This window comes from Lutra lutra, chromosome 11 (assembly GCF_902655055.1).
Source record: "Lutra lutra chromosome 11, mLutLut1.2, whole genome shotgun sequence".
Classification (NCBI taxonomy): domain Eukaryota; kingdom Metazoa; phylum Chordata; class Mammalia; order Carnivora; family Mustelidae; genus Lutra; species Lutra lutra.
In genome coordinates, this window is record NC_062288.1 from 42,263,506 (window position 1) to 42,276,413 (window position 12,908).

At 38.9% G+C, this 12,908-nt stretch overlaps 1 protein-coding gene across 20 annotated transcripts in view; it reads right to left on the minus strand.

Annotated features, from left to right (window-relative positions):
* Positions 1 to 12,908, minus strand: part of ICA1 (islet cell autoantigen 1) — a 148,321-nt gene that overhangs the window by 113,645 nt on the left and 21,768 nt on the right. For 14 of the 20 annotated variants that reach the window (XM_047695109.1, XM_047695122.1, XM_047695119.1 and 11 more), the window contains 3 exons: positions 11,338 to 11,503; positions 7,412 to 7,484; positions 1,917 to 2,040 (listed from right to left, as the gene is read on the minus strand). In XM_047695109.1, the coding sequence (XP_047551065.1) occupies positions 1,917 to 2,040; positions 7,412 to 7,484; positions 11,338 to 11,503 (363 nt within the window). The remainder of the gene's footprint in view (positions 1 to 1,916; positions 2,041 to 7,411; positions 7,485 to 11,337; positions 11,504 to 12,908) is intronic. The other 6 variants (XM_047695110.1, XM_047695127.1, XM_047695125.1 and 3 more) reach the window with 1 other exon arrangement.

Sequence of the window (12,908 nt, forward strand, 5' to 3'; positions counted from 1 at the left end):
GCTGCATTAAATTATGGATAGGATGCACTTTGCTAGTTTATAGTGGTGATACTTTGGAGTATCACTTGCATTGTTTTTGTTAATTTCTTTTACTGTTTCTGTTAGTAACTAAAGGTTAGGTTCTATAAACTTAAGGTACCCTATGTGTTCTCTGGGATACAACTCTGAAAGGGTGTAACTAGAGAGACATAGGATAAAACACATGTGATCAGTAATGGTGACTCTAGTAGTGATTTCCAGTAGTGATTTCCAAACAGATTTGGCTCTGTTTCCCACAAACGGATATACATTTTGGCATATGAGTATGTGTAAGAATTTTTCCCACTAAAATTAGTGGTAATTACACTTTTTTTTTAAAAAGGTTTTATTTATTTATTTGACAGAGAGAGATCACAAGTAGGCAGAGAGGCAGGCAGAGAGAGAGGGAGAAGCAGGCTCCCTGCTGAGCAGAGAGCTGGATGCGGGGCTCGATCCCAGGATCCTGAGATCATGACCTGAGCTGAAGGCAGAGGCTTACCCACTGAACCACCCAGGTGCCCCTAATTACACGTTTTAACATATGAGAATTAACTCTTTGAAAGACTGAGAACCAGTTATTTTGGCAAGGGTGGGGTAAGTACATATGCATAGAAAATACCTACCAAGGGGTTAAAAGTGGGTAATTTCTATCAGTAAAATTTTAATTGCTTTCTAATTTTCTTTTGATTTGTCTATCCTAATTTTTTTCTTCAGTGAGTATTATTTTTACAAGGAAAAACTACTACAGATAAAAAGGTACAATTAAAAATTATAAACAACACTTTTCTTGGGAAATAGACACAGAACTATTGAAAATGGTTTTATTCAAATACGAAAGTTGGCACTGCCCACAAAGTGGGGTCCAAATGTTATTAGGAGAACCAACACACCCAGGAGTGGGACCATGGGAAACTGACACAGCCAGTCTCTTCCTGCTACTACACATTTCTCAGGATTTCATAGGAACGTGTGTGTAACAGGCTGATGGCCTGCTCTTGGCCCACAGGGAAGGAAAGAAGGAGAAATTACGATTAGAAAATGTTGAGTAATTTGAGTAAGTGAAATTTTCGTAGCCTGAACATTTTTGGAAACTACCTACAATGCCTTATTTAGGTACACTCTTGCCCAATATGACTGAGTGACATTTTTGGGCTTGTTATTAGGGGAGGAGGAATAGAGGAGTGTCACTTTTCTCAGGCACAAAATGCAACTATATGCAGGGGCCCTTGCTTATTCTACACCAACCATAAAATTGAGTCATGAGAGTGTTTAAAAAATGTCACTCATCTGCCACAATTTCCTTTCTCCCAGAGCTTCTCAAACTTAAATGTGCATCGAAATCATCCAGGGATCTCATTAAGATGCAGATTTGGATTCATCAGTTGTGGGATGGGGCCTAGATTCTGCATTTCTAACAAGCTTCTAGGGGATGCTGCTGATGTTGCCGGGCCAGTGTCTGAGTGGGCATCACGAACACCACCTCTCCAAAGTTAATTGGCCCATGGAGAGCAGAGAAGGAACCCTTCCACCTGGGTTCATTAGGCTCCTGCTTTAATCAGCTGCTGGAAGGGGACCAGACTTACTGCTATGAGCAATGCTCAAGGTCAAACATAAGCCTAGGCAGCACTCACAGTGATTGGCATATAACATGCTCCCTAAAGACCAGGAGAAATATGGAAAAAAACCCACAAATTATTGGGAGGGAAAAAAAAATCATACATGTTATATTAATCAGAGAATTAAGAACAGGCTAAGAACTGAGAACAGAGCGGCTTCTCAGTCTCAGGACAGAGCCTTCTAGTAAACAACTGGAGAGTCCCCTCCATCGCTGGGTGGATTCCAGATTCTCCGCTGACCTCCCCTCCCCCCAAATGGGAGGCCCAGTGAAGGCCACACACCTTTGCTGGGAAGAAAAGCAGAGGGCCTTTCCTGTTGCTTGCATCATCTTTCCTGCTCTGGTTTTATCTTGGAAGCCTTGGGATCGGAGAAATTTTCCCAGTTCGTTTTCTTCTTGAGACAAGACTGATGAAGAAAAGACCAAAAGGAGCCATGAACAATGAGCATTTTTGTTACAGAGCAGAGAGACACACCCCAAGGTCCTCACTCTTTCAGAGGCCAAGACGGGATGAAATTAAATCCACGTGGCAAGCTACAAGGTAAGCTCCCCCCTCCCACCATTTAACTTTCATGCTGCCCCTCCATTTACAAAAGGAGAGATCAAATTCACTTGAGCACATCTGTCATTGCGTTTGGTGCCCTGTAATCAGAACCAGAAAATGACCTCTGCACTGAAAAGCAAGTCGATGATGTGCTGCTTCAAGCTGAAATAAAGTTGGGTTTGTCGAGTATAACTGTGGGAATCTTTTGTGCTGCCTATGACATAGAGGCAGCCTCCTCTGCTTATTCTCTCTCTCTCACTTTTTGATCTCTGCTTTCTGAGTTACATTTCACATGACAATAAAGCAATTCCAATACCTTATTCATGAGGTGGGATTTTGGTTGGAAGTGGGAGTAGGGATTGAGAGTGGGGGGTAATCAGCTTGATGTCTTCGTGGGTCTTTTTTTTTTTTTTTTTGTAAATAGGCATCACACCCAGCATGGAGCCCAACATGGAGCTTGAACTCATGACCCTGAGATCAAGACCTGAGCTGAGATCAAGAGTTGGATACTTAACTGACCAAACCTCCCAGGTACCCCATGGCTTTATGGGTTTTTTTTAAAATGCAGAGCTGGAACAGTGAATTGGTCATGCCTAATCTTGGCCTTATTTTTAAAGACAACCTGAGATGGCACCACTGGTGAGCTAATGACTGGTAGGTACATGCTTTCTGCAGAGTCCTTTGGCCATAAACTTAAAACATTACAGAAGTCTATGTATCTTTTGACAGTGCACTTCTACTGTTAGGAGTATATTCCAAGAAATTAGTAAAATGGACACAAAGCTGCATGTGGAAAGATAATCATAGCATCAATATTTATAATAGAAAACACTCTCTCTACACTTGGGGCTGATTTATAAAAATGTGTGTCTCCAAACAATGGAACAGTGGGCTGTTACACGGCTACTGGTCCCCAATCCACATTCACCAACAGCTGAGCAAAGAGTGACACTGAGCTTCCTAAATGCTTTCTTTTCCAAGTAGAGCATTTCTAGGGACTTACTCTGAACACTATTCTTATTTCACACTTCTCTATTTATGCATTTATATATCATGTTTCTCTAAAAATGCTTTTTAAATGCTACTAGGATTCTTGTCCCTATTCATAAACAATCCAGAATTCCTTCAGAATGCATCCCATTCCTGACATAACCTCTCCAACGAGAGCATTAGCCAGGAACCACAAATCCAAAGGCAAAAGTTATAATTGCTACTGCTTCCTTATTAATTTGTGACTATACTAAACTAAACTCATACTAAACTTTCCAGAGGATGAGCCTTTTGGAATTCATTTATCCTGAGAAATAAATGACTGCCCTCCTTTCTCTCTGTCCCTCAAGAATCAAGTTCACTAGGCAAAGCTCCAAGGCTGTGAAGTAGTTGATCCCTGTTCCTCTGGGACAGTAGCGCCCTCTCGGCTCTGATAATAGTGGGTGTTTGTTGTTGGGCATGTGTCTGTCTATCCCATAAGACTCTACCTTTCTCAGGACAGGGACCTCATCTAACTATGGGTTCCCCAAGTTGACCATAAAATCTTATTCAGGGCACTGTAAAGTGCTTGTACAATTAAATTAACTATAATTTTTGCCTTATTATCCTCATATGCTTTATTTTTCTCCACCACCTCCTATCCCACTTTATTTTACTTTAAATGCCTATTTGATATTTATGCCATGATTCTAGGTAGATTTAAAAAAACTCCTATAAGAAGTTTTGTTGTTTCTTAATACCTTCTGTAACTTCTATTGACTAATACAGGACTCACTCAATTCCACAATGAGTATGTCCCTACAGAGAGCAATTTCACATTTTTTTTTCATAATAGCATGAGGCTACTGTCACCTTTTTTTAACTTGAAGTCTCAAGTCACATACAAATGAACACATTTAGCTTAAGACTAGGAAGAAACCAATTCATGATTATAGAGTTGGTGAAAGGTACTCTTCTCTTAATAAGCCTAAGTAGGTTGAAGCATTTGAAAAATTATTTTTTGTTATTTTATGCACTTGAGGATTAAACTTGGGGTAGGAAACAGGTTTCCTTTTAAGAGCTGGACTCTAATTAATTGGCAGTGTTGCTCAGAGGGAGGTGGAATCCAGCTTGGGTTATTAAGCGATGCCGGTCACTTTCCAAGAAGGTAGGTTCATTCCTTAATGTTCACTTTAAAATTCAAATACTGAAATTAATTTATAGAAGTTTAAATTCAGGTGCAGCACACATATCAGATGATTTGCCAGTTTCCACTTAAAAGGTCTATCTTAACTGGGCCTTAAGAATTCAGACACACACAGGGGCACCTGGGTGGCTCAGTGGGTTAGGCCTCTGTCTTCGGCTCAGGTCATGATCTCAGGGTCCTGGGATCGAGCCCCACATCGGGCTCTCTGCTCAGCGGGGAGCCTGCTTCCTCTTCTCTCTCTCTCTCTCTGCCTACTTGTGATCTCTGTCTGTCAAATAAATAAATAAAATCTTAAAAAAAAAAAAAGAATTCAGACACACACAAAAAAACCCTATTCGTTTTTCGCTGCTGATTCGATTTTCAGATGTATCCTAGAAAGGGAACCAAAGAACTATAAAACCAATTAGGTTGGCAGCATTAATTCACTCGGCACAGATTTACGGATGATCTAATATATACTAGGCACTATTCTTGCCACTGGGGATATAGAGGTGGACAAGACACACAAAGTCCCTGCTTTTATGGAGCTTTGGTTTGTGCAACAGAAGACAGAAAAAAATCCATAATCACAAACACAAAACACAAAAAGAAAAATACCAGATAGAGTAATAAGAGAAGGGGAGTAAGGGAAGCTGCTGCGTGGGCTGAGTGGTCAGGAAAAGCCTCTCTGAGCAGGTGACCATTAAGCTGGGCTCTGAATGGCAAGAAGGGGCCACTTATGAGATGATTAGGCCAGTGACATTCCAGACAGAGGAAACAGTGAGTGCAAAAGGCCTCAGGTGACATGGTGGGTGAGGGCCAAAGTGGCTGCAAACACGAGCTGGGCCATATCATGTAGCAATTTATAGACTATGGTATGGAAGTCTGGATCTCACCTTAGGTTCTACTGGAAGGTTTAAAGCAGAGAAGCAACATGATCCAATGTACATTTTTTTAAAAGATCTTATTTATTTGACAGAGAGAGAGAGAGAGAGATCACAAGTAGGCAGAGAGGCAGGAAGAGAGAGAGGGGGAATCAGGCTCCCTGCTGAGCAGAAAGCCTGATGCAGGGCTTGATCCCAGGACCCTGAGATCATGACCTGAACCAAAGGCAGAGGCTTAAACCACTGAGCCACCCAGGTGCCCCTCAATGTACATTTTTTAAAGCTTCTTATTCTGCAATAATTTTAAGCTTATAGAAAAACTGTAAATAGAGTTCCTGTATACTCTTCTTCAGCTTCCCCTAACATTAGCATCTTACATAACCATGGTCCAATTATCAAAACTAGGATATTAACATTGGTATAGTACTCTTAAACATAACCTTATTTGAATTTTATCAGTTTTCTCACTAATGCCACTTTTCTTCTAAGATCGAATCCAGGATCTGATGTTAAGTTGTCAAAATTCCTTGTCTCCTTCGATCTGTGACAGTTTCTCAACCTATCTTGACTTTCATGACCTTCATGCCTTTTAAGAGTACTGGTTGGGTATTGTGCAGAATGTCCCTCAATTTGGGTTTATTTCTCATAATTAGACTACGGTTACGTATTTTGCGGAAGGAAACCACAGAGGTGAAGTGGCCTCTTAGTGCATGGTATCAGGACCACATGATACCAACACCCATTATCACTAGTGATGTCAGTCTCGATCACTTGATTGAGGTCTGTCTACTGAGTTACTCCATGGTAAAACTAGGATTTCTTCCTTTTGTAATTATTAAAAATCTTGGAGAGAAATACATGATGCTATGCCAATACCCAGTTTCTCCTCAAACTTCTGCTCACAGGCTGTGCCATCTTCCCGTGAACCTTGCCTGCCACAGATCTCACTGTGGTATTTGCCTAATGGAGATTTTATGGTTTCCTCATTCTTTCTATATTTATTAACCAGAATTATTTTATAAGAAAGAGTTTCTTCTCCCCTATTTGTCTATTTCCACACTGACTTAATAGATGCTTACTTTACTTTACGGGTTATAATCTGATACTATTGTTACTTATTTTGTTGCTTAACTTGTCCTAGTTTAGATCATTGAGAGTTCTTTGTGGTGTAGACAGTGGGCTGGGGGTGACAGGGAGATCATTTAGGAAGCTGGTACAGCAAATCAAGTAGAAGAGCGATGGTAGTGACAGTAGACATGGAGAGAGGATGGAGACTCTGGAAGCTATTCAGGAGACAAAATGGACCAGCATTTAAGACTGACTAGATGTGGGACAGAGAAATGGTGGGGGGATATGTGTCATGTGTCTTAATTTCCTCAGAACTCAAGACTATGGTGTTATAGCCCTGGAGAAGTCTTAGCTCCAACACTTAGTAATCAGTAATGTAGAAAATTTATGAAATTCTGCCCTTAAGCCCTAGGACTTTGCACTTCCCCCACAATAGTCTTAACAAAGACTAATGAAGGAAGATTACCAATTGTTACTTTGTGATTATTGGAAAGAGGTCTAACAGCAGTCAGAAACAGGAAAATTTATGTTCTAGTCTCGGAAATACAGAAATTATACTATTAAATCATCTATAAAAGGAAATTTTAAAACATAGTAACACACAATTTGGTATTTCAGAGATAACTGTTGGTAATAAATTTAGGCAGAATCTTGTTCCCCAATAACCCAATCTTCAACTTTAAAAAAACTCATGAAGAAGAGCTGCCAACAAAATACAGTTAATAAATTACCTGTATGTGCTTTCTCTCTCCATTTTAAGAGGAACAAAACTGGATATGAGAGCAAGGGAAATCAAATAAAAACAACCCAAAATTTTAGAAAATCCACACATTAAACTAGAAAACTTTTCTATAATTAGGAAAATAAATTGCATGTACTTACCTACAGGAAGCCCAATATAAAGTTCTTGTTACAGTAACTTGCATTTAATGATAACAACCCATGTAAAGGATTTCTGATAAAATTATTAGAGATCCTCCTTCCCACCAATTAAAGAGAAAAGATAGGCACTCTTAAATAGTAATTTCCTTGTCTTACTTCCTAAACATACAAAATGATACATTAAGGCAAAATATTCTGCTTCTTACTGTTTATTTGATCAATATTCATACTTAGGGCATACTTACAACATATTCTCTTTTGATAGAGTACAATTGCTTTAGACAAGTCCAAACAGGTTCTCTGAATTGAGTGAAATAGCTATAATAAAAATACAAACAAAATGTTAAGTTAAAACAGTAGTGAAATAAAAATTATTATCTGAACATAACCACAGTGTTTGATTTGCCCAATAACAATAAGATCACAAACCCAAGTATGCTTGGTATTATATGGTATACGGTGCAGGAACTGTGACCAAAGTCTTTAAACACATTCCTATTAATCTATATTTACTGGAATTGATCATTTCTGTGATCTAAATTAAGATCTGCAGAACACTTATTTCTTCCAGATTATTGAAATAATAGCTGAAAAACAGAAATCCTGAATGAAGGGCCCAATTAGAAGACTTGGTAAACCAGAAACCCAATATTCATAATTTATGTCTTTTACCATTTTGCTGTCTTTTTTAAAAATGTGGGATCCCTCAATTAAGAATCATGTTTAAAACATGACATTTGCTACTTTGTGATCCTAATGCATTTTATGACATGCTTAAACAATTCTATAGGGATTGTTATCCCTATAGAACTGGGCGGCTCAGTTATTAAGTGTCTGCCTTTGGCTCAGGTCATGATCCTGGGGTCTTGGGATCATGCTCCATGCTCAGTGGGGGGAGCCTGTTTCTCCCTCTCTCACCCCCATGTTTGTGTTCCCTCTCTCTATATATCTGTCAAATAAATAAAAATCTTAAATTTTTTTTTAAAATTTTAAAACAATTCTATAAAGAGCAAACAAAAATCAATCAGTTGAATGTTCCATTTAGAAGACATCTGGTAAAATGAAGTTTAGCTAGCAGCCCTTATCACTCCTTATTTTCCCAATGATTTCTTAAGATACACAGAGAAGACACCTAATATAATGCCAAGACCATAAGAGAAGAAAGTAAGGGAAAAGCAGGTGGGCTAGACTGAGAAGAATCAAACTAGATTTTAACTAACAGTGGTCCTGGTCTTTGCTTCAAAACCCAGATAAGCTCAGGAGAAGATCAAACAGCTACTTCACACTTCCTCCACCTCCTGTCCATGAACCTAGAGACCACAGCTGGTATCAGTTAGAAAACCTGGCAGACATTCTGTCTCTGAAGAGCCACCTAATGAGCAGAGTAAGGCTTTCCCTCCTTTCCCTCTCTCTCTTTTAGCTTATGGTGGCCATGGTGATGTAATAGTTGTGTCTTTGTATTATGAAGCACTTCTCTATTTGCGTTAAAACAAATGATCTGCTTCATAATAAATATGACCAATTATCTAAAAAAAAAGATGCATACATATATGCTTAAAATATTAAAAACCATTCTCAGAAATGCTTAATAAGATAAAACTTGGTCAGTAAAAATATGAATTTTGCTAAATCTCATTTCATTACTCTGTGTCCCTATAGAAACAAACAAACAAATAAAAAGCCTTTACCATAAAACAAAACAGAAAATCAGCAGTTTGAATTTCTTCCTTAGCAAAATGTTTATATCAGGATTCTGGCTCACAAACCACCAACACATAATGATTCTTGAAGATAGGAGCGAGGGAGTTCAACAATTATGTTCAGGAGTTGTTCTATTGGGCACCTGGGTGGCTCAGTTGGTTAAGCAACCACCTTTGGCTCAGGTCATGATCCTGGAGTCCCAGGATCGAGTACTGCATTGGGCTCCCTGCTCAGCGGGGAATCTGCTTCTTCTTTTAACCTTCCCTTCCTCATGCTCTCTCTCTCTCTCAAATAAATAAAGAAAAATCTTTTTTTTTTTTTTTTAAAGAGCTGTTCTGTTGCCACTGTTCTTTTTTAAAAACTGAGGGGTAAATGAAAGGCGATAAAATGCACACCTCTGGAATGTTCTGTTCTGCAGGTTTGCAACTGCATACACTCCAGCAACTACACCCAAACTAAGAAACCACAGACCAGCGACTCCCAAAAGACCCCTCCTAAAAGACGTGCCTGTCATCACTGGTTAGCTTTGTCTCTTCTTGCACTTAAGAGCAGTTTTTGAGAAAATGATTTTATTAACAAGTTTTGACATAGAGTTAAATTAGTGCAATGTTTCTATATTAACTTCCCAACAGATTATAGTAGAATCTGACCATCATAACTTGGCACAGAAACTTGCTCTGTGCTAGCAAAACAAAAGCTCATTTTGCTAGCCTTTTATGGATGACTTAGGGTAAGAACACATCAAAATGGTTTGCATGTCATTTACGTATGTCCTCTCTATAAACATCAACACGAAACCTCATTCATGTAATATTCTGAGTCACAGCTAAGTGCTTTAGATGTTATGTGCCTAGGAGAGTGGCTACTTTGGTTAAAGTATAGTTGGCTCAGTAAAAATGCTGCAAGAGACTAAGTATAAGTAAAAATTACTGTACTGTGTATAATGAACTAAGAATTACATGTTAAATTCCTTTCTGAATAATGCCTATATTTGCTATGCTGTTAAAAAGGAAAAAATAGGGGCGCCTGGGTGGCTCATTGGGTTAAAGCCTCTGCCTTTGGCTCAGGTCATGATCCCAGGGTCCTGGGATCGAGCCCCGCAATGGGCTCTCTGCTCAGCAGGGAGCCTGCTTCCCCCTCCCTCTCTCTCTGCCTACTTGTGATCTCTGTCTGTCAAATAAATAAAATCTTTAAAAAAAAAAAAAGGAAAAAATAAAGGTATGAGACATGAAAAGCATATGTACCATATAATCATTTCAATTAGTGTTCAATATGAAGAACACTAAAATAAGAACAGATGCCTCCTGGTGCCATGCTTCTCCCATGTAGCCATCTCCATTAGGACATCCCTATGAAGCCCAGCTTCAATTTGAACAATTCCATTGACGGGGAAAGGGTTGGGAATGAATATTAATTGCACTAACTTGTACACTGATTCAGTTACTATTTACTGAACGGGCACTGTATTGTGTATCTGGTTGAGGGTACTATGGTGAGTAAGGCTGATATGGATCTCTCAGTGGAAGGGGAGCAGACAAACACATAAACATGTGAGATAATTCCATGAGAGATACATACTATGAATAGGGACCCTGGGTCTTGTTCTCCCCTCGGATGCAGAGAATGAATTATCCTTCATCCAAATGACAGAACTTTCTATGCCGTCAACAGCTAATATAGCTCCCCTTAAACCTCTCTGTCCAGTATAACCATGCTTTTTACCATCCTGGCCACCCTTCTCAGAAAAGTTTTTTGAAACTCTGAGCTTTTAATTTTAATACGTAAAATGTTCAAGTTCACTAATTTTAGCTGATGTTAATCTTAGAGATCATTTTGAATTCTTATCAGGTCATGTAACAGTATTTCTCACGGAAGCGATGAGTATGCTTTTTAAATTTTAATCTAAACTATTGGCAGAATGTCCTGCAAGACAGGTGATTAGTGGGCCTTTTACCAGTTATGTTAGTATTTGGGAATCAACCAGATAGTAATTCAGCTTACTGTATTATTAACCAGTCTAACTAAATATCTGCTTAATTAATTCATTCTAGAATTTTCCAGGGTTCAATACTAAGGTTATTAGACCCTACTTTCCAGGATCTTGTGCTGTCATCCTTTCCTCTTTTTTTATATGTAAGCATTTGCTTGACCCTAGTGTTGCATTAGTCTTTGGTTGAATTAATTTTTTTCAACAAACAACAAACATTTATTGAGAGTTTACCACATGCAATGCATTAAAGTGCTTAAAAAACAAATTAACTCAAGCATGCTGGTGGTTACACAAGAATTTGAAGGTTTTTTAAAAATGTGCTGGGATTGAATTTAACTCATCTTAGATTTTCTCCTCATGAACCAGTTGTCTGCCTGTTTTCAAATATAAAGCACACCTACACTTGTCCAGGTTCATGCACTCTAAGACTGTGACCCCAGTGAGGAGGCTGTGCTGAGACTGACAGCAGGAACAGCTCACCTCCAGCTTGGCATCCAGGTCCGCATCAGAGGCAACGACGTGCTCATCTTCCTTCTTCCCTGTGGCTTTAATAAAGGCCTGCTTCGTTTCCCAATATTTCTGCTGCATCTTATTTACTACTGACTTATCTTGAGTATATCGATCCTGTAAGTCCCAAGGATAACTGCTAAAAAACACATTTAAAGAGGTATTTTATTCATGACTTTCATAAAGACAAAGCTATTTTAGTGTGAACAAAGCTATCTCAACATTGTATCATACAACATTCATAAACATAAAGATATTTTCTTGTGTTATTATTACACCAAAAAAGTTAACCAATGCTAATGTACTCTGAAACCTTAAAAGTTAGTGAGGAAACCAAGCAGCTTTCGCAGGAAATCAAGAAACTAAACCTTAAAGAGTTTAGCTCTCAGCAGGCTGGACATACTCCCTTTCCAAGTAGAGAAAGTGAGGCCCAACCAGGCAGGGTGTTTGGCTCAAGCAGCTTGTGAGGAAGGGATAAAGCCAAACACCAGCATTCCCTCCACTCCAGCATTATGGCCAACAGTGAAGTGACAACAGAAAAGGAGAGGTAAGGGGGCAAAAGAAAGTATGTTTGAAATCTGTCCTAGAGGTACCTAAAACAGTCAAACTCAGAATCAGAGAGTGGAAGATTGGTTACCAGAGGCTGGATGGGGTGAGACAAAAATGGGAAACTCTTAATGAAGGGTGTCTAAGGTTTCAGTGATGCACAATGAGTAAATTCTAGAGATCTGCTGTAGGACACTGCACCTGCAGTTAATAATACTGTAGTAGACACTTACAGAGCTGAGCTCATGTTAAATAGTCTTACCATAGTCATAGGAAATTAAAAAAAATTTTTTTTTGAAAAATCTGTTACTGATTTCTAATATTAAGACCTTAAATTCTTTTTTTTTTTAAGATTTTATTTATTTATTTGACAGAGAACACAAGTAGGCAGAGAGGCAGACAGAGAGAGAGAGAGAGAGAGAGAAGCAGGCTCTGCACTGAGCAGAGAGCCCGATGCGGGGCTCGATCCCAGGACCCTGGGATCATGACCTGAGCCGAAGGCAGAGGCTTTAACCCACTGAGCCACCCAGGCGCCCCAAGACCTTAAATTCTTAAACCCAAGTGTTTAAAATACAGATAGGAAGAAGCCATTCTTTAGGAAGACATACTACAGATCAAATTAAAAAGTATGTAAGGAAGATGGGGCGCCTGGGTGGCTCAGATTAAACATCTCTTCTCTTCTCTTCTGCCTCTGCCTCTGCACATGCTCTCTATCAAATAAATAAATAATTGTTTAAAAAAGTATGTAAGAAAGAAATTGGAAAAAAATTGAGAATGAAATAGAAATCTGTAAAAGACCAGAATATCTCAGATATTGACAGAAATGTAGCCATTAGTGCTCCCCGCCCCTCTCATGTTGTTTACACCCTCCTCTGGTCTAGAGTTCCTCTTTCTTTCTCTTTCTTTCTTTCTTTCTTTCTTTCTTTCTTTCTTTCTTTCTTTTTAAGATTTTATTTATTTATTTAAGAGAGAGAGGGGAGAGAGAGAACATGAGCAGG